Source organism: Silurus meridionalis, chromosome 7, assembly GCF_014805685.1.
Source record: "Silurus meridionalis isolate SWU-2019-XX chromosome 7, ASM1480568v1, whole genome shotgun sequence".
Classification (NCBI taxonomy): Eukaryota; Metazoa; Chordata; class Actinopteri; order Siluriformes; family Siluridae; genus Silurus; species Silurus meridionalis.
This window is the reverse complement of record NC_060890.1, coordinates 18,398,981-18,423,833: the sequence shown is the minus strand read 5'-3', so window position 1 is coordinate 18,423,833 and position 24,853 is coordinate 18,398,981. Positions and strand designations below refer to the sequence as shown.

The following is a 24,853-nucleotide window of genomic DNA, read 5'->3' as shown; positions in this document are numbered from 1 at the left end:
AGATATACAAACCAGAAGTGTGTTTTCAATCTTCATGCATAATACATGCAATCAGGATCAAACACAAGATCAGTTATACTCACACGATTAAGATGGACAGTTATTATTTACTTTGACAAGACATGTTTCTTTAAATAACCATCTGACATCTTTTGCTGCAAGCACAAAAGCTGAACAAGGATTTTACCCACAATCATAATCACTACTCCAGGCTTACTAAAGCACCCTTCACAACTAAACATTGGCTATTTAATGGTTTGAGCATTTTAAAGTAGGTGGAACTTTCACCTATTTGTAGACAAAGCCACAGTTTAACCTTCAGATGATGTAAGATCGTTACCTGATTTTATACCAGACTATTTGTGTTTGAGTGCATATACAAAAGAGGTAATATTACATTGAAAAAAGATTATATTTAAACGAATCCCGTGTGTCATACACTGCAATATTGATAATTTTCCTACATTATAATGAGTAGAGAAATAATATTAATACTGATACTGATACTGACTGCTGCTTTTAAGGTGCTGTTTGTTTTTTTTAAACCTATTTTGTAGAGGTGCATCTCTGTCTGTAGAACAATGCTTCTTTCTAAAAGACTTTAAAAAGCTCTTAACCAATCTGTCTCTTTAATACAGCACTGTCAGTTGCAATATTATATATATAAGTTGTATATATATATAGTTTAAGATTATTGTGTGTGTGTGTGTGTGTGTGTATATATATATATATATATATATATATATATATATATATATATATATATATATATATATATATATATATATAAACACACAATAATCTTAAACTTAAGCTTTATACTTATTACTCCAGCTAGCTAACAGGTAACGTTCCCACAACTTTCCTTAACATTTTTAGAAGTTGTCTGAATTTTAAACAAAATCTTTTCAAAACAATGTTTATAGAACGTTCACATAACGTTATTAGTTATTAATACAAATACAAATTCCCCCAAATGTTGTTAAAAAAACCTTTCTTATAACAATGTTTTTGGAACATCCTTATGACGTTAATGCTTAATGAATGTTCTGCTAATGTTTAGAAAAACGTTATTAGAACAATGTTCCTGGAACGTCCATATGACATTCTTTGTACTTGATGACTGTTTTTCTAATGTTGACAGAAAATATCCTTAGAACAATGTTCTTGAAACATTGTTCTGATGTATTAGTATTTGTTGAATGTTATTTAGACATTATGAGAACAACATTCATGGAATTTCATTACAATGTTCTTGTACTTGAATGTCCTAAAAACGTTGAAATAAAAGTTCCTATAACTTCTGAATGTTATTTTTTAATATTTGCTAAATGCTATATTTGCTAAATATTTTCATAATGTTATCATCAAATGTTCTGAGTGTTCATGAAGTGTTTATGTCCTGTAATTGAACTCATATTGGATTCTCATAATGCTAAACATCTAAAGAACATTTTTATAAATATGTAAGCCAAATAATTAAATGTAAATAATAGCCTATTAATACAGAAATATGATTGAAAATAATGTATTATAATAATAATAATTATAATGTATTTAAATATAAAACTAAAACTGCCAGTAAGTGGTGGCTGTTTTATGAACCTGATTACAAACACATCCTTCTCATTCTTCTTCCAATAATAAAAATAATAGGTAAAAAAAAAAAGATTTTATTTAAGCCTAGGTTTTCTAAAAGCTATAAACTATTCAAATGCAGACAAAAAAGGACAATGTTGTAACGCCGTGGTCATATTTATATAAGCTAACATTTAATCTTTCGAATTAGTTTGTCTACACCCAAAATCGGTAGTGACGTGGGTTCCGATCGCCATTTTGTGATGGTTGATCATTATTGCATTATTCATGGTGGTTTAGTCAGTGTTATGTAGGTGTACAGTGGTACCTCGACATACGAGTGCCCTAACATACGAGTTTTTTGAGATACGAGTGGTCACTCGGTCGATTTTTTGCTTTGTTACGCGAGCAAAAATTTGAGGTACGAGCTCAAGACGCCTCAGTTAGTGTTGCTGATTCGTCTCGATACACACACACACACAAACAAAGGTTTGAATGTGCGCGCGCACTAACATGTGACTGTGACGAATCTCGAGGTGAATCAGCAACACTGGCCTCAGTCAGTGTGCTTGTTTGCCTCGCTGTCGAAGCATCTTTGATAAGTTGTGCTCGCGTTTTGTGCTTTTTGTACATTTACAGTACTTTATCACATTTCTTTTTATAACCATGGGTCCGAAGAAAGTGAGTGGAAAGATCAGGGCTCAGAAGAAGATGATGTCTATTGAATTGAAGCGTGAAATCATAGGAAAACATGAGCAAGGTGTGCGAGTGATTGACTTGGCGAGGCAGTACGGGCGTAGTACTTCAATGATATGTACTATGCTTAACCAGTTTATTTCTTTACATTCTCTTTTATTATGTTTTTATACAATATTTTTCATTTATAAATACATTTTTCTTTTTCAAAAACACGTAACAAAAACAACTGGGGTGGCATTTTGGGGGCTGGAACGGATTAATGGCAATTCATTTCAATGGGGAAATTTGCTTTGAAATACGAGCAAATTGACATACGAGCAAGGTTACGGAACGAATTAAACTCGTATGTCGAGGTACCACTGTACTTGATTTTGGAAATGATTTACTGTGACAATGCAGGCGATTTACTATATGTATTTGAAAATTTTGACGGTAGAGGAGTTTCGGATCAGCATTTGCGGACGAGAACATACACCAAAAGGTAAGTACCAGTGATTTATTTTCTTATTAACGTAATTATAGCTGTTGCTTCGTTAATTAAAACAATTTGTATATTTTGTCATATAATATGGCAATATAATATATATCTCACTGATCATTTTAGCTAAAGCAGTGCTGCAGGTGTAATGTACTAAATAACTTACTGTAAGATTTAATGCCAATTTAAGATTTTATTTAAGTCTAAGTTTCGAAAAGCTATAAACTGCTCTAAAATGCAACAAAAAAGGAAATGATGTAGTAACGCACTATTCATCTTTAAATAAGTTAATATTTTTCTTTTTTTGTAATGTTAGCGCTCAAAATCTATCGATCGACCGTGACATTAACTCGTAATTTTGTGAGAATCGGTCAGTATTCACAGTTCAGTCAGGGTGTAGGTGCACATGATTTTAGAAATGTGTTTGAATACTGTGACTGTATATCAATTTATTTTATGTATTTCGAATTGTGATGGCAGAGTCAAGTTTTTCGGATTTGAACACCATGATGAGTTCACACCTCAAGAAAAGGTAAGTGCTAGTCATTTATTTTTATTTATTAACGGTTGGCTTCATTTATTTACCATGGTTTAAAATTACGATTAAGATTACTTTAGCTAATGCATAAAGGTAAGTTTAATACTGGGTGCCTTGCTGTGATGTAAAAAAGAAAAAAATAAGATTTTACAATTTGGAATATTTTTATAAATAAAAAGAGTACCTATTAGAAATTAGGAAATGCAGTTTGGCAGAATTTGATTTTAATTCAGCTTCTAACAAAAATGTCATAGAAGAAACCCAGGGTTTCTGTGGCAAGGAACCCAAAGTGAAGGAACATTATACAATTATACAATGTGCTGCATCACAAACAGGATTAAAAAAATAAATTTAATATTTATATATAGACCTTTTTTTCTCAAAATATAGAACGGATGAACGTTTTGAACTCTTTCTCTATTTTTTCAGATTTTACCTGTGCATTGCTACTTCAAAGTAAAGATCTTAATTCACCTATTGAGAAAAAATATATCATCAATTATAAAAACTAGAATCTTTAAGCTTTCAAATGATGTATTGTTTGTCAGGTTTGCATTTAGATTTACAAAAACAACTTTTGATTGAATATTTTTTGTAGCAAGGATCCTGTCAGTGGGACCATTAAAGAAGTTAAAGGACTTGTTTAATGACACTGACACACAGAGGTTCGCTCAGTATGTTTACAATTTATCTGCATTCTCATCCACAGGAAAAAAGGAGAAAGTCCATATTGAATCTGCCATGTTTTTTTAAAAAATAAATTGTGAGACTGGCAATTAACAATGTCTACAAAACAACAAATTGTATTAGTGTCATGTAGACAACTCTGAGGTGCAAATAGTCTGAATAATTTTTGTTTGCCCCCTTCAGCAAACGCCACCCCTTAAGGGAACGCACAGTGATTTGGAGTTTGATGTTAAAATGTAGGTGTCTTTTTTAAAAAAAAATTTTTTTATTCTGATGATACAGACAACATGCCTTGTTTAGGATTTAGACTTGCACAGTTGGCTAATGAACTTACATAATGCAGTGGATGGGCTTTAAATTCTTAGTGAGTAGATTTGAACAGATCATTTTTATGAACAGTTAAAACAACTGATTGGCTGAACTTACAAGACGTCACTGTCTGAATCTGTGTATAACAATAATAAATCATTTACTCAGAACACCTCAGAAATGAGATCCTAATTTTGATGTAGCCTATAACCTTAATAATTATAAAAGATTAAACCTTAACAATCCACATTATTTCAGGTTATTTATATGACAATGTGTAGTAAATTACCTATTAAATCATTTCATTTAGACTGGATTAAGGTGAAACGATGACAAAGTAATTTGTTAGCTAGCTACTAATTTCATTCAGATGTATGGTAGAAAATTAGTCTATTAGTTAAAATAAACTTTTTAATGCTTTTCCATATTGATATGACTATACCAAAACAATTGTCAGGTCTAGCTAATAAGGTGCAAAGAATCTTACATAAATATGAAAGCCAGTAGAAAAATCAAAGCTTTATTTCTGAGAGCAAGAAAGGATGACAGTGGGAGTGACAGGTAACATCTGTTTCTGATTGCATAGCCTATTAATATGACCAGTATTGCGATCGCCGTTTACATGGGTAAGGTACTTTTTTTAGTGTGGATGGCTGTCAGCCACCACTGGAGACCTTTTTTAACCCAGGGAAAAACCCTGATTATATATATATAAAATATAATGTATAATAATGGTAAATGGCTGCTTGCATTACAAATAAACTGGTACGTTGTTAATATAGAAACATTTGTATTTGGTGCTGAAGAAGAGATGCAAGTTTCAGTTTATTTTTTTAACTGTATGTTCATTTATTTGTAATGACTATCATAATTTTTTATTTTATAATTTAGATATTTGTACGCTGTTTATATGTTTGTATTATTTTAACTATTCACATTTTCTGAATTTTATCTTGTTTTGTTCTGAATAACAGTAAACTTTTAAGAAATTGCTAACAACTTATATTAATGCAAATTTGACTTTTTTTTACTGTATTTCTTTTTATACAAGCAACATTTACATTACCTTTTAACTTCCTACTGTTGGTTAGAGGTTCATTTTAGCCTTGTGGGTCATCTAACCCTATATTACCATGTGGGGAAAATAGCACTGGAAAGAGACCTTTTAAAAAATTAATCTAATAAATTTCGGCTATAGAGCATTTTTACACTACCTTTTTTCTCTTTAATCAAACCAGTTTTCTTTTTTCAGGTGACAGCTATACAACGTGTTCTTGAATATTTCTATTGTAAAACATTTGTAATCTATCTATTACATCTTGTTTGATTTAACATTTTTATTTTTTAAGGGTTATATTTTATGGAATATCCACACTAATTATTTATTTAATTCCTTAATGTTAATTTTACAGATGGAACGTGAAAGGACTGGGCATGGACCACAACCCTAATTTTCCTCTACTGACTAAAGTTCTTAGAGTTCTTACTGATTATGCTTAAATTTGAATCATGTAAATCATATAAATTTGTTTCTTTAAGTATATAATATAAAAGTGTAAAAAAATTGTTACATGTGACTGTTATGTTATTTTCACAAATATTGAAGTTCCATTAAAAGCCATAATCTCCATATCAATCTGCCATTGTCTCCATATAAATTTTTTTACTTAGAAAATGTTCAACTTTTAGAATTCAGATATATTCAACTAAACTATGTAATGTTCTAAATACATTTTCTTAGAAGGTAAATATTCTATAAATAAAGTTATTAACAAAATGTTAGTCTGTTAATAGATTGTTGCAGGAATGTTGTACCAACCTTAAAAAATGTTCTGTAACATTTAAGAAGCTGGACGTTTTAATGTTTTTGAAATATTCTAAAATAACGATAATAAAATGTTGGATTTTTAATAAAATGTAGGTGTAAAGAACATTGCAGTAATGATATGCTAACCTTAACATAACATTCCAGCAACGTTAAGCAAACTGGACATTTGAACGTTTTCGGAATGTTACAAAACAATTTTCATAGAACGTTGTATTTTGGAATAAATTTAGGTGGAGAGAACGTTGCAGGAATGTTATGCTAACATTCCAGCGACATTAAGCAAACTGGACATTTTCACATTTTTCACATTTCCAATCACTGTTTCCACAATCAAAAGAGAGGAAAACATGTTAGGAAAACATTCTCAGAACATAAAATTGTTAGCTGGGATGTCAGATGATTCAAGAAAGATACTCTAATGGCCTGTTCTCATGTGTCATCAGTCAGCACTTGTGTAAAGCAAAGCAGCACACACTTGTAGATCGATAGATAGATAACTTTAGTCATCCCAAAGGGAAATTTGCATAGCTGTTCAATTTGCAAGCATGAAATAGTTTGTATTTATGGTAAACACTTGACGTGTCGGAGAAAAGCATTTGGTTGTAAATTCGATTCTGTTCATGTTGCATCTCTTTTTGCTCTGTAATGATAGAGCTTTAATGCAATCTGTGAATTCTGTGTCATCCTATTCCATCCTTCTATTGGTCACATTTAGACAACCATAGTAGCAGTAGTCACCTGTGAAGGTTTGAAAAATAATAATAAATAAAAAATTATATTTTGACACAGAAAGAACTTTGTTGCTCATCACAGCTGCACTAAATCCGCCGCCGCTATGTGGGTCACTTTATGCCACTTTCAACTCACAAACAAAGAATTCCTTTTCACATGCAAGTTTCAAAAGTAAAATTAGGTCAAAGGTGTACAGGGTTTTCAAATTCTTACAGCTTGTACTTATTTACTTATTTTAGCACTTACCCAAAGTCTCCTCTATACATTTTTTAAACAAATGTTCATGAGATTATTTACCTAAATTTAATTAGTTTGGGTTAAACACTTTTTAAGTCAAGTTTTAGTTTTAAAAATAGGCTACATTATTATTAATAATATAGCTCATATAATAATAAGTAGTAGTAGTAGTGGAAGTAATAATCATTAATATAATGAATAATAATAATTCTATCAGTTATTATTCAGTAAGTGATAATTACCAATGTAAGGTTCAGTGTGTACCCATGTACAATATATAATTCATACAGACAATTAGAAATTAAACCACACGATTTCATTTGATTGTAATCTATATCCAGATTTATCCATATACACATCCACCATAGTTTTCTTCTGAATACCATCCCATTAAACAAAAGCACAATTTGTGATTACCATGCAGTAGGATTCCGTACGATGTAATTTGGTTCACATCCTGTGTTTTTTTGTTTTTGTTTTTGATAACTGTAACTTCACTTTTATGTCTCAGTTCTGTACCCTTAAGATTCTGGTAAGAATCAACAAAAATCAGGATGCTGAAGTTATGTTAGAAGTAACTTGGCAATGGAAGTGAAACATGTGTCCCTGCGCTGACCTGGGAAAAAACACTTTTAGTCTTTTCTAGCTGTTCCTTTGACCTGCTGTTTGCTTGTTTCATTTCACAGGTGTCTATGCTTCAAACGATACGCTATCCTTTTCCCACGGTGGATGTTCCAGACCATGCCCACTATACTATTGGCACAGTTATCTTAATCGTTGGCATCACCGGCATGGTGGGCAACTTTCTGGTCATGTACGCCTTCAGCAAGTAAGGGACTCATCACATTTTAAACTGATTAAGAATGTATGATATAAGCAGTCTGTAGAACTAATTCTCAACAAAGCACTAGCTGAAAGAGGAAAACGTCTGATTGCTGTAGTACAGGGGTCACCAACATGGTTATTATATGTTATTATTAATAACTAATGATATTCATCTATGTGAAGACACTGATCATGTTAATGATTTCTCATAATAATTATCAACAATGATTTAACAAAGAAGGAAATAGCTATTTTTAGAAAGGGCCCGCGGGCTACTCATGTGGTCCGTGCGGGTTACCTGGTGCCTTTCTAAAAATAGCTATTTCCTACTTTGTTAAATCACATAGATGAATATCAGTAATTATTAAAATAACATATAATAAAAGGTAAATGTATTTATTTATAAAATTTATTTACAGATCAAACTGAAAACTATGTGTATCAAACTGGTAGCCCTTCACATTAATCGGTACCCAAGAAGTAGCTCTCAGTTTCAAAAAGGTTGGTGACCCCTGCTGTAGTAGTAGAGGGTAAGAGGAAGGTCAGTGTTCATACATCTCACCATGATGAAGGTTAGCAGGCTGCTGAAATAACATTTACACTTGCACAAGCAACCATGTACTGTAAATACCAAAAGGAAAAGAATGTCTCTGCAGTTTAAAGTCTCCTAATCACATGGGTCAAGGGTTTGCACAAGAGCCTCAAACATAGTGTAGATTGAATTAAGGTTCTATAAAAGAGAAAAGATTTAGTGCAAGTCCTTTGTAGTATCCTGTTACAGGTGTACAACAGGTATTAGCGGCTTTTTTCACCTAATTGTATACTAATAGTAGACATTTTAAATTTAGTATCCTTTATAGACAGTAGTTATCACTCTCATCTCCTGGCCACATTCTTAAAACTCAAGTCTCCCAGTACAAAATCCCAATGTGATATGTAATTAAACCACAGAGATTACAATTCTAAACTTTGTCTTTCTCTCTCATCTCTACAAACAAAGGAGTCGAAGTCTAAGAACACCAGCCAACATGTTCATTATTAATCTGGCCATTACTGACTTCCTGATGTGTGTCACTCAGACACCCACCTTCTTCATTACCAGCATGCACAGGCGATGGATCTTTGGAGAGAAAGGTACAGTAATCCAGAGTCAGCAACAGGCCCTGCTTGCTTAATCCCTTCATCTTCTTTAATCGCTCAGTTCCAGGCCATCAAAATTGGGGATAAAGCATGTAACATCACATCAGGTTTATAGACTTGTCTTTGGAAGTTAAGTGCTTTGTGTAGGATGTGTTTTTAAAAAAAAATTTTAATACAAGGACTACAATAAGAATGCTGTTTTGAGAATGACAGGAAATCATTGTTTGAAGATAATGTAGAAACCTATCTGCAGTAATATTTGTCCTATTTGGATTATAATCAAAATATTTTCCACTTATAAGATGCACTAAAAGTTAACATAATTTAAAGCACAATGTGAAGAGTTAATTAACTTGTAATCCTAAATAGGTATTGTATTGATACACTATATGGCCAAAAGGTATACGGACACCTTGCCATCACTCTCATATGTGCCTGTCAGATATCCTATTCCAAAACTGTGGTTATTAATATGGAATCTCTCTGTGCTGGTAAAAATAAACTCCACTCTTCTGAGAAGGATTTAACTTCATTTCTTTGAGAATGACTGTTTGGATTTGCCTATTTAGCCTCATGAGCATTAGTGTGGTCAGGCACTGTTGTTAGATGAGAAGATCTTGAATGTCATAGTTCCAGTTCATCATCAGGGCTCTGCACTGCCTCACTTACATTATTTTTTGCACTGTCTCACTTTCATTCCTTGCACAAACAGTATAGTCAGTGTCTTTATCTTTATTTATTGTGTTTTTTCATATTTCTATAGCTCCAGCCCACCATCAAATCTCAAAGACATTATATTACATATGTGTTTTTACAATTTTGAGGAAATGCCCACAAATAAATGATGGTCATGTGTCCACATGTCTTTTGGCTATATACAGGAGTTTAGTGTATTACTTGTTGCCTAGTGACGCTACAGCAACAGTAATGAACTTTACATGATATTGATCCTTACTGCAGAGCACTGCCCTACGAAACCCTGCTCTTTAAACAGCGGCTTTTAAAACCTATCATAATATATTGCATTCATAAGCTGTTTGTATGAGTTGCACTAATACTCCCTTAAAATGGCAGAATGCAGCTCTTGAAGTTCAACAAGTCCACTGGAGACTTGGATCTTGGACTTGAAACATGGATAAACTTTTGTCTTCAGATGAGTCTTATGTAAACCTAGTAAATTATATAGTGGTGAGACACTCATGTCTGTTTTGGTGCATAAATGCATCTGTAATAGTTTGACATAACATTTAATTTAGCACAAAAAAAATGGCATTCCTTTATTTACCAAAAAAGAATAAGTGTGTTCAGAGATTTTAGAAATGTCTTGTCAGTAGAAACAAGCAGGGTACATCATGCTTCAGTTGCATAGACTGAGAGAAGCCTTTGATCATTAATGGAAGTTTGTTTTTAAACCTGTTCTTTTTGAAGCGGGGCAGTTACTGCATGGCTGAATACGTCGAAGCACATTGAGCATGTTTCCTGATCAACTGAAAAAAGAAGACAAAAAATTTCAATCGCTTCCTCTCAGTTTGTCTCCTTCTCAGGTTCCTAGCCTTTCCCCTCTTACGTTGTTCTTTATAATGAATAAGTAATATTTATTTTTGCAATTATTTATTTATTAACTAATTCGTTCATGGCTTGCAGCCTCCATGATTTCTTGTGTTGAATGGCTTTCTTTGTGCAGGTGAAAGTGAAATGTGCACATCTCAGTGTAAAAAGTGTGCCCCATTGCAATGGTATAATATCAGATAATACCAATTACACAGATATATTTTGATTGATTATACAGTTCCCTTCTTTTAGAGTAGGTGCTAGAATATAGTACGTTTCTTTCTTTCACTTTGAATGAATGAGTAAATAAATGAATGATCAATCTCTTAGCTTGCTTGCTTGCCTGTTCCTGGAGTGTTTTATTTACTTTCTCTATATCTGTGTATTCTTAGTCAGTGCATGTCAGTGAGTAAGTTCTAAGCTTAGCTCTCAATTAGTAGATTGCTTTTCCAGTCTGTGCAGAAGCCAGTAAATGCTAGGAAGTGTACAATACAAATGTACAGCTTCTGTATGAATAATCCAAACACAGGGTATAGCAGCTATATATGCCAAGCAGATTAGAGAGGACTTGTAAAGATCCTGAACTCTTCTGTGCCAGGTGCACATTTAAATAATCTAATACTTTACACTACTACAAAAAAAAAATACATATTTTATACACAGAAACTTAAACTACAGTATAAAAAACCCACAATAAAGTTGAGAAGATATGTGAAAGTAAACATTTCAGCCATGACCCCCTGACCTGGTATGAAGATGATGTGTGACACTTTTCGACAAGAAATCATGGCTATGAAAATGTGATTAGTACAATACTTAGGAAAAAATAAACAGTAATAATCTTTGAAATTAGATCAATTGTGTGCTTGATAGTTTGACATTGTGTGCCTGATTGAAGTGACATTTCCATAGTGACAATAAATCAGTATGAATGCGACGGTCTAAAGATAACCACAGCTAATTTATTAAATGGGGAATAGCTTTGGCATGCTAAGTGTCAATGAGAATACCATAACTTTTTTTTTCTCTTTGAAGGGTGTGAGCTGTATGCATTTTGTGGTGCTCTATTTGGGATGTGCTCCATGATCACACTAATGGTCATCGCAGTGGATAGATATTTTGTGATCACTCGCCCTCTGACCTCCATTGGCAAGATGTCACACAAGCATGCCCTGGTCATCCTCGCCCTAGCCTGGCTGTACACCTTGTTCTGGAGCCTTCCTCCCTTTTTTGGATGGAGTGAGTAGACACTATGTCTCTTTTTTGCTTGATCTACATCACACATGAACAATAAGTGCATTGTATTGTCTTCTAGGTGCATATGTTCCTGAGGGATTGATGACCTCTTGTACATGGGACTATATGACATTCACCCCATCTGTTCGTGCCTACACAATGCTGCTCTTCATCTGTGTCTTCTTCATTCCTCTGTTTATCATTATTTACTGCTATTTCTGCATCTTCCGAGCAATTCGCAGCACCACCAGGTTGGTTTTATTCTGACTGTCAGCATGAATTATCCAGATTCAACAAGGGCTCTAAACTGAAAAATGTTTTTTTTTTCATTATTAAATAGTTAAAAGGACACATTTTTGTGATCAGATTAGGATTATATGAATTTGATTTGGTCAGATTTTTTTGTTATATGCAAAAGTTCACTATTTAAAACTTCCTCAGGCATTTCTATAAAAATCTGTGTTACAAATAATAGAGTGATATTACCAACTATCTAATTAATTAACCTTATGTTGGAAATAAACCAATAATTTTGATTGCTATGGGCCATTGGGGTATGGGAAAAAGTTTTTACAATTACAAGTCTTAAGCAGTGCCTTGCATAGGTATTTACCTTTCATTTGTAACATTTATGCGTAATGTGTAATTATTACTACAATACGCTTGCCAAAAGACATCTTAGGCACTCAGGAAACATACAAACAGTTTTATCTGGTCTGATTTGGCAGAAAAGCCAAAATATGCTCATCACACAGAGAGCACCATCCTCACATTGTGGCATGGTGTATTTGATTAGCAGGGACCAGAAATCTTAAGTGCATTAGGACAAAACTAGTAAGGCTCAAATAGGACGACCCTACTGTTCATAAAAAGCCCATTCAAAGATCAGGTAGTACTCTGACTGAGAATTGGTGAAAGGCTTGAAAAACTGATTGGATGCCATTCGATTTGACAGCAATTTGCCTACAAGTATGGGTGAACATATCAGGATTTAGATGTGAAAGCTAGTATTGTCATATCTCTGAGTACTTGTATCTGTAATTAAAGCCAAAGGTAACTGTAGTAGGTCTGCAGCTAATTGAATTAATCTATGTGAGAAAAAAATATTTTGTGATTTTCAGATATAAGTTGCATGTAATTTAGTAAAATTCCAGTCGAGTCCATTACAATTCCAGGTTTAACACTATAATATGTAAAAGAGCTGCAAGGAGGGGTGGTGAATATTTACAAATTGGCACTGTATTAAACTATTTAATATTCTATAGCTTTGGGAATACATTACTTTTAAGTATGGTTGAATATTAGTACAGTTTGTAAATTAAACTAAATGTCTGTGTTACAGTGCTGTGGGCAAAATTAGTGAAGAAGGAGGAATCACTAAAGACTCAATTAAAAAGTTCCATCGATTGAAAAGTGAATGGAAGATGGCCAAAGTGGCTCTCATAGTCATTCTGTTGTACGTGATATCCTGGTCTCCATATTCCTGTGTGGCTCTGATGGCATTTGCAGGGTGAGGAGCAATGTTTATCATTTACTGCTTAACAGAAAGTACAATTTAAACAAAATTGCATTTGACAACATTTACATTCATTTGTAAATATTTTATAAATTGGAATGAAAATGGCCCAGCAATTAAAGTTTTATATTCACTCAGCCACACATTTCTAAAATATAAATAATGTTTTTTCTGAATGTAGAAATATAAAACGAGTTACGCTGTAAAATTGTGCCATAGTACAGTCTTTTCATACTTTTTCACACCTCTTAGTATGTAGATGGCCCAGGTCCATAGTATCCATGTGACTTTTGGGAAGTGAAAATCTCTAGGGTGTCAATGAGCAAAATTCAAATCAACAGAAAATTTCATGTAAATAGGGTCCATATCAAACACACAAGCATATGTAAACAGCTCAGTGACATAGTTATAGGATGAGCGTGATCATGTGATGGAACATGCTGGCTATCTGCTGCCATGGAAATCAACTTAAAACATGAATCCAACTAGAATTTGGATAGAGAGCAGTAGGTGGACAAAGTGACTCACATTTATAGAGGAAATTTGTAAGTACATTTTTCCACACAGTTTTCACAATACTGCTGCTGTTTTAGTACACCCTATGTGTTATTACTCTGATTATAGCTAGGCCTTCCGTAAATAAACAGGCTAAGAATGGCCCAGATGGTGAATCCCTTAGAAATCCATCTTTTCAATCCCAACAAGACTTCTAAAGCTTAATGTACCACAAATACCATAATCCTTTTTTATAACCAGCTTCTCAGGAGCACGCCAAAGTAAAACAAAAGAGCTTAAAAGAATTTGAATACATTTCTTGATAAAAAAAAACCTGGGTTAGTCCTGGGTCCTAATCAGTAGCATAGACTCTTAGCTGCTAAGACTTATTTACTCATATAAAAATATGTAAAAAAAAAAAAAAAAAAAAAAAAAGAGAAAAAGCTTTACACATTTAGTAATTTAAATAAAAACAAGCAAACATTTTAGGTGAAAAAATAAGAAGAATTATTATAAAGTGGCTGCCTATGGGTTATAGTATAATGGAGCATGTGACTGTACTTAGATTTAATCAAATTACATCCAAACTTCTGTTTTAAAGTAATTATCATTCACCTGTTATCAATAAAGTGATTATGATTAACCCCACCAACATATTTATATTGATAAGACCAAGTGAGAACTTCTTTGACTTAAGTCTAAAACATCGATTTGGCAAAAAAAAAAAACCAGCTTATGACCTAAAGCATTGGCCAACAAAATGGGCAATATTGAAGCATGGTGGTGGGAGTTTCAAGTTTTTTTTTTTCAGGTGGGACTGGGGCTCTAGTCAAGACAAAGGGAATCATGGATGTTTTCATGATGAAGAAAGATTTCTCTTTGGTGCAAGATAATGACCCAAAGCATAAATCCAAATCAACAAAGTAATGATTTCAATATTTTAGATGGCCCAATCAGAGTTCTATTCTAAATCCTACCATCAATATGTGAAAAGTTGGTAGACTCTGACTGAGAAAGGCTCACTGATTGTGTTCTTTCCTCTGATTTAATGATTTGGATCATAGCATCGGTCTCTGTGTAGTTATTAGAAAATTGTATATTATTTCTTTATAAAATATTGCTGTCATTATTAATACTAAATCAATCTAATCAACTACGACTATTAATGCAGATGTCAAACAATAAATCTGGAATATTTATTAAACTCCTATCACCTTTTGGCTGCTCCAGTCTTGCATTCTTCTCGATATTTGGTATAAATACTTTAGTCTTTTATTTAACTATTTTGCAGCATTGCATCTACTTTAGCTAACTGTAACTGTCAAGTAGAAAGCACAGGTACATCTGACCATGTGTCTCTGTTTTACTCATTTTTTACCTCTCTGTTGTATTCATTTGATAAAATTTTCTCCATGTAGTTATGCGGACTTGCTCACACCATACATGAACTCGGTCCCTGCTGTGATTGCCAAGGCTTCAGCTATCCACAACCCCATCATTTACGCCATCACACATCCCAAATACAGGTACTTCAATGCTTCAAAGGATGATTGTGTTGTTGGAAAAAGTGACTGCCGGTGCAATTGTGTCACACTTGTATTCGGAAGTGCCAAGCCAAGCAAAGCCAAGCCAAGCCAAGCTATGTATGTACATATATATACACTGTATATAGTATATACAAAGCATGCAATATTGACAGGCTCTAAGCTGCAGATTTACAGAATCTTTACACCATGTTTACATAATTGTCACAAAGGATCCGCCTTTTTACTTTTCAAAGAATACATTTATTTAATGGTCCATAAACTATGGTCTAAATATCTGTGATCAAAACAGAGATGTTCTTTCTGAGGCAGGTACTCTGAGGAGACTAGATCCCCAAAAAGAAAGAAAAAAGAGAGAGAGAGAGAGAGAGAGAGAGAGAGAGAGAGAGAGAGAGAAAATAATAAATAAATTGTGTGGTAACAGCCCTCTGTTTTGCTTTCTGCATTTAATTATACAACAGAAGAGTCTTGTTTAATTCATTACAAAAACCTGCACACAACCAAAGAAACAAAACTGATGCAGTTTTTAAGGAAAGGATCATACTAAACATATTTTCAATTAGGAGTTTTTCACTCATTTAGAGTAAACAAATTGATATTTATCTTTGAGGCTTTTCTCTGATATCTATACAATTTTTGCTTAGCACTGCATACATACTGAAGAGAAGCAAAATGCCATCTGTGAGAACAGGAAACAAAAGGGGGGAGAGATGCCATTAACACAGACCTTTATTTTTATTTTAACGTAACTGTTTTGGTTTTATTTCCAAGGTAAATTAATGTGGCTGCAGCTTCATATATATTATTAGAGATATATGTGGATAATAGCAAAGTAAATGTAATTCATACTGTACTTAAGTAGCCTGTCTGTAGCATATCTGAAGCATTTATATTTGGAGAGACTTTTACTTTAATTTCACTACAATTCATATTTAAATATCATATTTTTCTCAACTACTTTTTTCTAAATCATTTGTTCATCTATTTATGAATGGATAAAAACATAACTGGTCAATCACCCAAGAAGCCACCAGTCAGGGTAGAGTGTGAAATTGTTTTAAATGCCGCTTGGTGGTATTTATTTAGCAATAACATACAGTTCAGCTTTAGTTCAACAGCAAGCAGAACATTTTGAGAGAAGTAAATGGAAAAAACTCCTCTTGGCACAGCACCTGTGGTCTTATCTGCATGATTTTTAAGTAGTTAAAAAAAGTAGTTTTGAGCTCATGATCATTTTAATAGATATCAATCAGTCTTTTACTCATTACTATCATTCTATTAATAGATTGGTGTGCTAATAGTATCTATATTAGGCTTTGAAATCTATCATATATATGGACTTGTAAGTTTCACAACTAGAAAACGTAAATAAAAACTACAATAATTAAACAGATTAGAGTCATGATTTCTATTTATTTAGAAATAATTGAAGAGAATACACTACTTTTTGGCCCTTTGTAGGAAACAATCTAGTTTAAATAGACAGGTTTTGTCAAATTGCAAATACAATTTACAACTTTCAAACAATTTAAAAACTAAACTCGTCAATAAGATAAGATAAGATAAGATAAGATATACCTTTATTCATCCCATAGTGGGGAAATTTCACTGCAGCAAAGAAAAAATAAATGCAAATATATAAAAGCATAGACACATACTATAGTGTACTGTATATACACAACACAATGTATAAATACAAATAGGGAAAAAGAAAAAAGAGACCACTAGTAATAAATAGTTATGCACGTATTGCAGGCAATATTGCACACAGGTGGTATTGCACGTATTGCAGGTAATATTGCACACAGGTAATATTATTACACAGTTAAACAATAATAACAGTGTGTATTTTGGTGACTGGATCACTGGGAGCAGCTTTGATTGTAAAGTCTAATAACAACAGGGAGAAAAGACCTTCTGTATCGCTCCTTCAGACACTTAGGATGTAACAGTCTGTCACTGAAGGAGCTGCTCAGCGATGAAACTGGTTCATACAGGGGGGTGAGAGTCGTTCTGAAGCAATGATGATAGTTTTGCTACCATCCTCCTTTCTCCCACCTTCTGTACAGTGTCCAGAGGAATTCCCAGGACTGAGCTGGCCTTCCTGTTCAGCTTGTCCAGTCTCTTCCTGTCTGCAGTAGATATGCTGCTGCCCCAGCAGACCAGAATATGGCTGAGGCCACCACAGAGTCAAAAAATTTCTTCAGTAGCTCTCCCTGCACTCCAAAAGGCCTTAGTTTCCTCAGCAGAATGAGTCTGCTCTGTCCTTTCTTATAAATTGCCTCAGTGTTGTCTGTCCAGTCCAATTTGCTATTTAGATAAACACCCAGTAATTTGTAAGAGTCTGCTCTCACAATGTCTTTTCCCTGAATGTTCACTGATGGTAATGATGAAGTGTGTTTGTGCCTACGGAAATCCACCACCAGTTTTTTGGCACCAGTCCACAAAGTTCTGTATCAGTCCTCTGTATTCTCTGTCATCATCATCCTCCGTGATCAGACCGACGATGGCAGAGTCATCAGAGAAGTCTGCAGTGTAGATGGTGAAGAGGAACGGGGCTAGAACCGTTCCCTGCTGGGCTCCAGTGTTGCAGACAACCATGTCAGACTCACAGTCACGAGTCCTCACATACTGTGGTTGGTCTGTGAGGTAGTCCAGTATCCAGGCAGACAGATGATGGTCCACTCCCATGTACACCATCTTATCCCTCTGGAGCGCAGGTTGGATAGTGTTAAAAGCACTTGAGAAGTCAAAATACATGACTCTCACAGTGCTCCCAGCCTTTTCCAGGTGTGAAATAACAATGAACAAACTACTTTATCATGAAAATGAAGCACATGGCTCCAGAGTCAAATCTGTTTTGGATATATATAATAGTGGAGATGTGTCTTTATAGTTAAAGTCTGTAGTTTTCTTAATAAATATTTAATATCTGTAGCATAATTATTTGACATAACTTTATTCTTTTTTTTTTTGTCTTAACGGTGCATATTGGAAAAAAACTAAAAATGCAATTTCGGAATTCAAAATTATAAACTGGTAAAATATAACAAATAAATGTACTAAACAATATTGAGATCTTTTTAGTAAAGTTGTAAGTGCTTGTGCTGTGTCACTTGATTTACCTTATGTCAGATTGTAATTTTTTCTGGTTTTGAAGAATACACCCAAGACTTACATGTATGTTTGTTTTGTTTGTGTACTCACTTTCAATTTTCCTCTTTTCCACTTTTCCCCTGTACTTTCCTGTCTTATGGTATATCAGATCTGCTTTAGCGAGGTATATTCCATGTCTGGGTGTGCTACTATGTGTTCCTCATGGAGAACGCTTGACCAGCAGCAGTTTTATGTCCACACGGCGCTCCACTGTGACCAGCCAGGCTTCAGATACTGGCAGTAACCTACGCCAAACCAGCAGGACTCGGCTATCCTCAATGTCCGACAGCGAGTCTGTATGAACACGCCTTTTCTATCCATCACAGTTTTCCTTTCATTGAGTATTTGCCTCAGTCAGTATAAGGCAGAGATCATCACTGCCACTCTGTTTCTCTGTATCTGTCTCAGGCTTTGACAGACACAGAGGTGGACATGGCGAGTGCACTTTCCCGCCAGGTGTCGTATGAGGGCCGTAAAGAGCTGTCCGACTTTAAGCACTACAGCTCTCTAAAGGTGAAGGTGAGGGGCCGAGACTCAGGTGGCTTTAACAGAGGTCCTGTTGATGTGGGTCTAAACCTCACCGGCTATTCTTATATCAGCGTGAGTAAAAATCTATGTTATTGTATGTGTACTTCTGATAGCTCAGATTACCTGGATCTTGAAAATTTGTTGAAACGTACATCTTGCCATTCCTGGGAAATTCCAAAATGTTTCTAAGGATGACGGATGAAAATATTAGGTTTTAACTCTAACTCTCAGACCTGTGCAACAGATAATCGCAGTATTCACTGTATGGCTGAATGTTTATCTGCAAAGCCTCTCTGCTTTATTTTTTCTAGTCAATAGTTTAAGCACTATTTTAGTGGTAAAGATGGTAATATTTACTTCTCAAATGAAAACTTTAAACTACTATTGTCTGTCAATCATATTCAGTTGTAACTTATAAAGATCTGTAAATATCAGATCTTGGAGCTCATGCTGCATTCACCAGTGGGCAGCCGTGATGTTCCAAATAAGAACCTGATACTTCCCCATTACTGTTCACTCCTTCAGCAAAAGATTAATGGCAAAACAATTATTGTGCTCTCAAAAGAAAGTGTGGAATACTCTCTCACCTATATCATTGTCTCCCTTAACAATCAGAGCAACACTAGCCAATCACAGGCATCTCTGACCTCATGATGCGTTTGTGATGTGATGTGATGTGATGTGATGTGAGTAGTCATGCGAATACTACGATTCCTGACAGTGTGAATAACCCCACTAAAATGTGTCTGATGAGAACAAGTTTTAACATTTAGGGGGATATTTTAATATGCAGATTTGGCACAAAAATAAGATGTTATTGGTCGGTGAAAAAACTTTAGTGACTAAATTAGGGAGAGAATCTTGCACAAAGTTAAAGTTTGAGTGTGTATATTTTAAATATTAACAGAAACTGAAAAACAAAAATGATTATATCATAGTGTTATTTCCTTTTCTCACTTTTAACTATGAGCACTGAAATGCCCAAGACGTCACAAAATCTAAGAGGTCAAAACAAAAGTTTTACTATCTAAAAAGGAATTACAAGATGGAGGGCTGTTAAAATGGATCGTTCCCCCTGCAAAGTATACATTTGGTCATGAGCATAGCACCATTGGAGTAATACACCACAAACATTATTATAACATCAAATATAGTAGGTAGTAATATAGTTTTGTTCAAAAATATTATTATTATTATTATTATTTTGCACCCTTAATGGATTGGATACATGAATTATTCTCGGTTCTTAATTTATCTGGATGAGAATTTAATTTTTTTTTTTTTTTCCTTTCACACTGCATTATATGGAGGGGGGACTAAATGGTTTAGTAATTAAAATTTGACTACAATATTGATTTTGGTCTCTTTCTGCCCCAATAAGTTCTAAAGGGAATGTAATCTGGTCAGATCGCTATGTGCCTCGAGAGAGCAGCTTGATTTAGGCCAAGTGATGTGGATCGTTGCGTGGGTCAGTCTGAACCAAGCGATTAAGGCAGGGCGTATAATTCTCTGTTGCTGTTCGAGATAATCCCCTGAAACAGCCTCGTGTCCACAAGACCTGTGTCAGATGAAATGTGACTAATGCATCCACTAAGTGGCACTCTACTCAGACTGCCACATTTCTGCTCACCTGCCAAAAGCCCTGTTGCAAACAGGCTGAGCTTGAAAACGCATGCATGGTAACCTATTATTAAATTAATTCAAGTTACAATGCATTCATTTTACAGTTCTATTTATTTATACACATTTTTTAATAAATCTATGCTGCATTTATGAACTGCTAACAGGGCTTCTTTGTGTTAGTGATATATTTGTCATGCACAACTTATGCATCATGTTCATTTCTACTGCATTATAAGGAAAGCTTTACAATGTACTGCATTTTTTCGTAGATAAAAAGATACCTTTATTGTCAATGTACAAGCACAAAGAGTTATTGAGTGGTGCCAGCAGATGCCATCAAGACTAAAATGTAAAGCAACAGTTATATTCAAATGCTACTAGGCATGGCATTATAATGCATTTCAGTCTGTGTATGCTGTGTCATAGGTGGGATCTACACTGAAAGTGTTACCAAGCAACAGTTTAGTAGCATGGAAGTAGGATGTAGTAAGAGTAAATCTGAGAAGGTACTGAAGCAAAGTATTCTGGTCTGTGGTTTTACAGACTGTGTTGGACAAGGACGACATCTCCATCACTGAGTCTGTCCAGACCAATCATCTGCTCACACCAGTAAGTGCAAAGCCAAATATTTAGTTACTGTAACATCTGTATATGTGACTTTACAAGATAGACTTCTAATAGTGTCTTATGAACATTGGCTTCTAATAGACACACAAGCAGGGTTTAGTTTCAGGGGTAAAAATGACAACTTCCCCCTTATAGATAAATATTAGTCCTGAACAATCTATGTTTGTATTTGTTGCAATAAACCATTAAAAAGCCTCAAGGGTATGTTGTGAAGAATTTCAATAAGGCATTTTAAATTATTCTGAACCTGCTTTCCTGATGACAAAAGCATTTGGTATATCACCATAATCTGTGCATGTTTTATTGGAGTCATTGGCAGGCCGTGCATTTCACCCCTCGACATTTAGTGGGGTCCTAACTGATTAAATCTTCCACTTACTCCTTATTATCATTATGACACCACAGCTATAGACACCATCTGTATTATACAGAAATGCAGTATAACAGCGCTGCATCACAGACACGTATCTAATGCAGTGAGAATGAACGTCATTACTAAAGCAAGAAACCCAACGAACAAAGTAAAACAAGTCTCCTTTCACTGCATTGTGGAATGAAAAAACAGCTATTAAATCCGCTTTACTATATTTGAGCTTGTTCAATTTGCAGCAGATGCAGTTTGCAAGCTCTGGCTAATGCACTCTTTGACTATCCAATTAAAAGGCGTGAAAATGCTGACGTGTTCTGATGCCGGCGAGGGGCCCTCAGAGTCAGCAAATGGCAGTCTGATTGGTTAAACAACAGCTTCAGGCAACATGGAGTTTATGATATAAAAAAAAGTGCTCACAAAAGTGCTTGCAGTGTTTACAGTGCTGGACAATATGTGATGTGCAGGCTGAAATCTGATTGGACAAAAACTTTAACCGAAACAAACAATGGGTATAACATCAGAAGCAGCACACCCAAGAGAAACGCTCTGGAATGAAGAGAATAGATTATTGGGAGAAATGTAATACATATTCATAGACAAAATATGTAAAAAAATTTAAGTCAGTGATTTTGATAGAAAGTCTTGCTGGCCCACCACTGATTTTATATATTAGAGGTGATAGCTTAGTGGTGAAAAGCATTGGATTTTAAATCTGAAAGTTATCATTTCAAATCCCAATCACACCAATCTGCCACTCCTGGGCCCCTGAGCAAGGCCCTTAACTCCATAGATGCTTAGTTGTATAAATAAAATAAATGTAAGTCATTTTGAAGAAGGAAGTCTGACAAATGTCATAAATGTAAATGTGTGTGATTTTTTAGATAGATAGATAGATAGATAGATAGATAGATAGATAGATAGATAGATAGATAGATAGATAGATAGATAGATAGATAGATAGATAGATAGATCAGTCGGTTAGTGTTGAAATTAGGTTATAAAAGTTGTTTTAAAGTGAACATATAATGACAAAGATTTAATCTGTCTTTTAGCCGTGTGACAACTCAGATCAGGCTGATAACAAGAACCTGACAGCTCATATTCCTTCCATTGTTGTAACTTCTGAGTCTCATCCTACCTTCCTGTCTGATGGAACCAATGGCTACACTTCTAACTGTCTCTCCAGCATTTCTCCAGTGTCCTCTGCCAGCATGGAGCTCCTTGTGATGGACAAAGTGAGCATGACACAGGCTTGCAGTAATGCTGCCAACATTACCATTCCTCAGCATCGAATCTAATAAACACAACTGCCCTGTCTTTATCTCTTTTCTCTAATCTTTTTTTGCACAAGGCTGAAAAAAACAGTATGCACTTTTTCTATTCATTTCATTTTAAAATGTTATAATGTCACTCATCTGGATGTGCAGGTTTTGAAACTTTGTGTTCACCCTTTTTCATTTGTTGTGTGAATGTGTGATCAATGAAAAGAGTGTTGAGGTATAGCTCAAGGTTTCTGCAGAGGCAGAGAGTCTTCCTTTTTGCAAACTTTTCCAGGAAGACAGAACTGCCTGTAGAGACCTTACTACAGTTTGAGTTCTCTTCTGTCTATTGCTGCACAAAAGATGCAGCACACAGTGTCTAGCCAGTGCGGCACAAATACTGTCCTTTTACAGAAATATAATGGACAAAATTACTTGTATGTTGGGGCAAAAAAAATACATTAAATTTCACCCCAAGGGAATGAATTACCTGGAGTCTGAGATTTCAACAAACTGCAGTTGTTTCTCAAAACAAGTTTTATTTTATCATCAAATGCAGTTCACTGTTATGCAGAAGAATGGCATTCTGGTAAACTGCTGTTTGTTCATGGTACACATTTAATTTTATCAACCACTGCTATTTGGTGTTACATAATACATTTTCTTAAATAATTAATAACAAGAATGTTAGCAAATATTTAGTCAGTCACTTTATATTTTGTAAAATTTCTTGGTTTTTTTTTTTTTGTTTTTTTTTTATAACTAATTATGTGGTAATTATAGTTTAGTTTATCTTCAGTAAATGTTTCTGTTTAGGTGTCAAGATATGAGCCAATATCATAAATCCACTAAAATATGATCCATCTTCAGACCACAAACTTGTTGTTTGTGTTTATTTATGCAGTTGAAACTTATTTCTTCTAGATAGCCTTATTAAATGTTAGAGTATGGAACGCAATCTTCATCAAAGGATAATCAGAAAGGCGAAAACCATTTATTTCCTTGGGTTTTAAACACCTACCAAATATTACGTATATACTTTGCATCCATGAGTCACAAGATGAATTTAAATGAATGCATTGTGCTGTTTGTTAAAGTAAATATATAAATGTGTTAAATACCTCACTAATGATGTTCGCATAGCCTCCAGTGAATGCATTTTTAACCTTTATTGTGTCATTTTCTGACACGATCCGTGACATCTTTTCTAGAGTTTTCAGTATGACTTCCTTTTAAATCACACCACCACTGCTTGATGCTGCTAATCAAATATGAATCATTTAATCACAGAACATTAAATAACTGCTGCTAGGCTTTAAGCACACTATACCCTTCAGAGTAAGGATTTTCTTTTTGACTGCATTTTTGGAAATACTTTAGTGGGATTAATATGGCAGCCTCACAGGTTCCGGGGGGATTACTAGAGAATGCTTTTAACAAGATTAGTTTCTGAGGAAAGGCTGATCCAGTTGATGCTCTTTTCACACACGCTCTATCAGGTGGTGGGCTTTAGCACCATTCAGGTCACTTACTTAACTATTGCTTGTATTATTCCTTTTTAGGAATGAGCCATGTGCTCACCTTGTTTTGATATGAAAATCCTTCTGGATTGTTACAACATGTTTTCTCATTTTGTCGAGAGACAGCTAGATGGTTCAATGTAATGCTCCTTAAAATTAACACATTGGTCTGTAATGCTACTTTAATATTAACACAGTAAATAACTTATCAGTCACGGTTATGTGTTACTTCAGTCATATTTTGTGCTTGTCTGCCTAGTGCTTGATGTCTAATTTCCATAAGAACTGATCCCCATGGTTTAAACAGGTGCTAGATGTGTTATTCGTTATGTGATTTATTCAATCCCAGTGAGAAATGAAATTCCAAACACCTTCTC

At 34.4% G+C, this 24,853-nt stretch overlaps 1 protein-coding gene across 5 annotated transcripts in view; it reads left to right on the top strand.

The window, feature by feature from the left end:
- opn4b (opsin 4b) overlaps positions 1 to 24,853 on the top strand; it is a 28,690-nt gene extending 3,837 nt beyond the window's left edge. For 2 of the 5 annotated variants that reach the window (XM_046854860.1, XM_046854858.1), the window contains exons 2-13: positions 2,714 to 2,758; positions 3,236 to 3,287; positions 7,773 to 7,915; positions 8,912 to 9,045; positions 11,638 to 11,841; positions 11,918 to 12,089; positions 13,181 to 13,348; positions 15,268 to 15,375; positions 18,659 to 18,845; positions 18,958 to 19,149; positions 21,244 to 21,309; positions 22,750 to 24,853. In XM_046854860.1, the coding sequence (XP_046710816.1) occupies positions 7,779 to 7,915; positions 8,912 to 9,045; positions 11,638 to 11,841; positions 11,918 to 12,089; positions 13,181 to 13,348; positions 15,268 to 15,375; positions 18,659 to 18,845; positions 18,958 to 19,149; positions 21,244 to 21,309; positions 22,750 to 22,995 (1,614 nt within the window). In that variant the 5' untranslated portion in view covers positions 2,714 to 2,758; positions 3,236 to 3,287; positions 7,773 to 7,778 and the 3' untranslated portion in view covers positions 22,996 to 24,853. The remainder of the gene's footprint in view (positions 1 to 2,713; positions 2,759 to 3,235; positions 3,288 to 7,772; positions 7,916 to 8,911; positions 9,046 to 11,637; positions 11,842 to 11,917; positions 12,090 to 13,180; positions 13,349 to 15,267; positions 15,376 to 18,658; positions 18,846 to 18,957; positions 19,150 to 21,243; positions 21,310 to 22,749) is intronic. The other 3 variants (XM_046854856.1, XM_046854857.1, XM_046854859.1) reach the window with 2 other exon arrangements.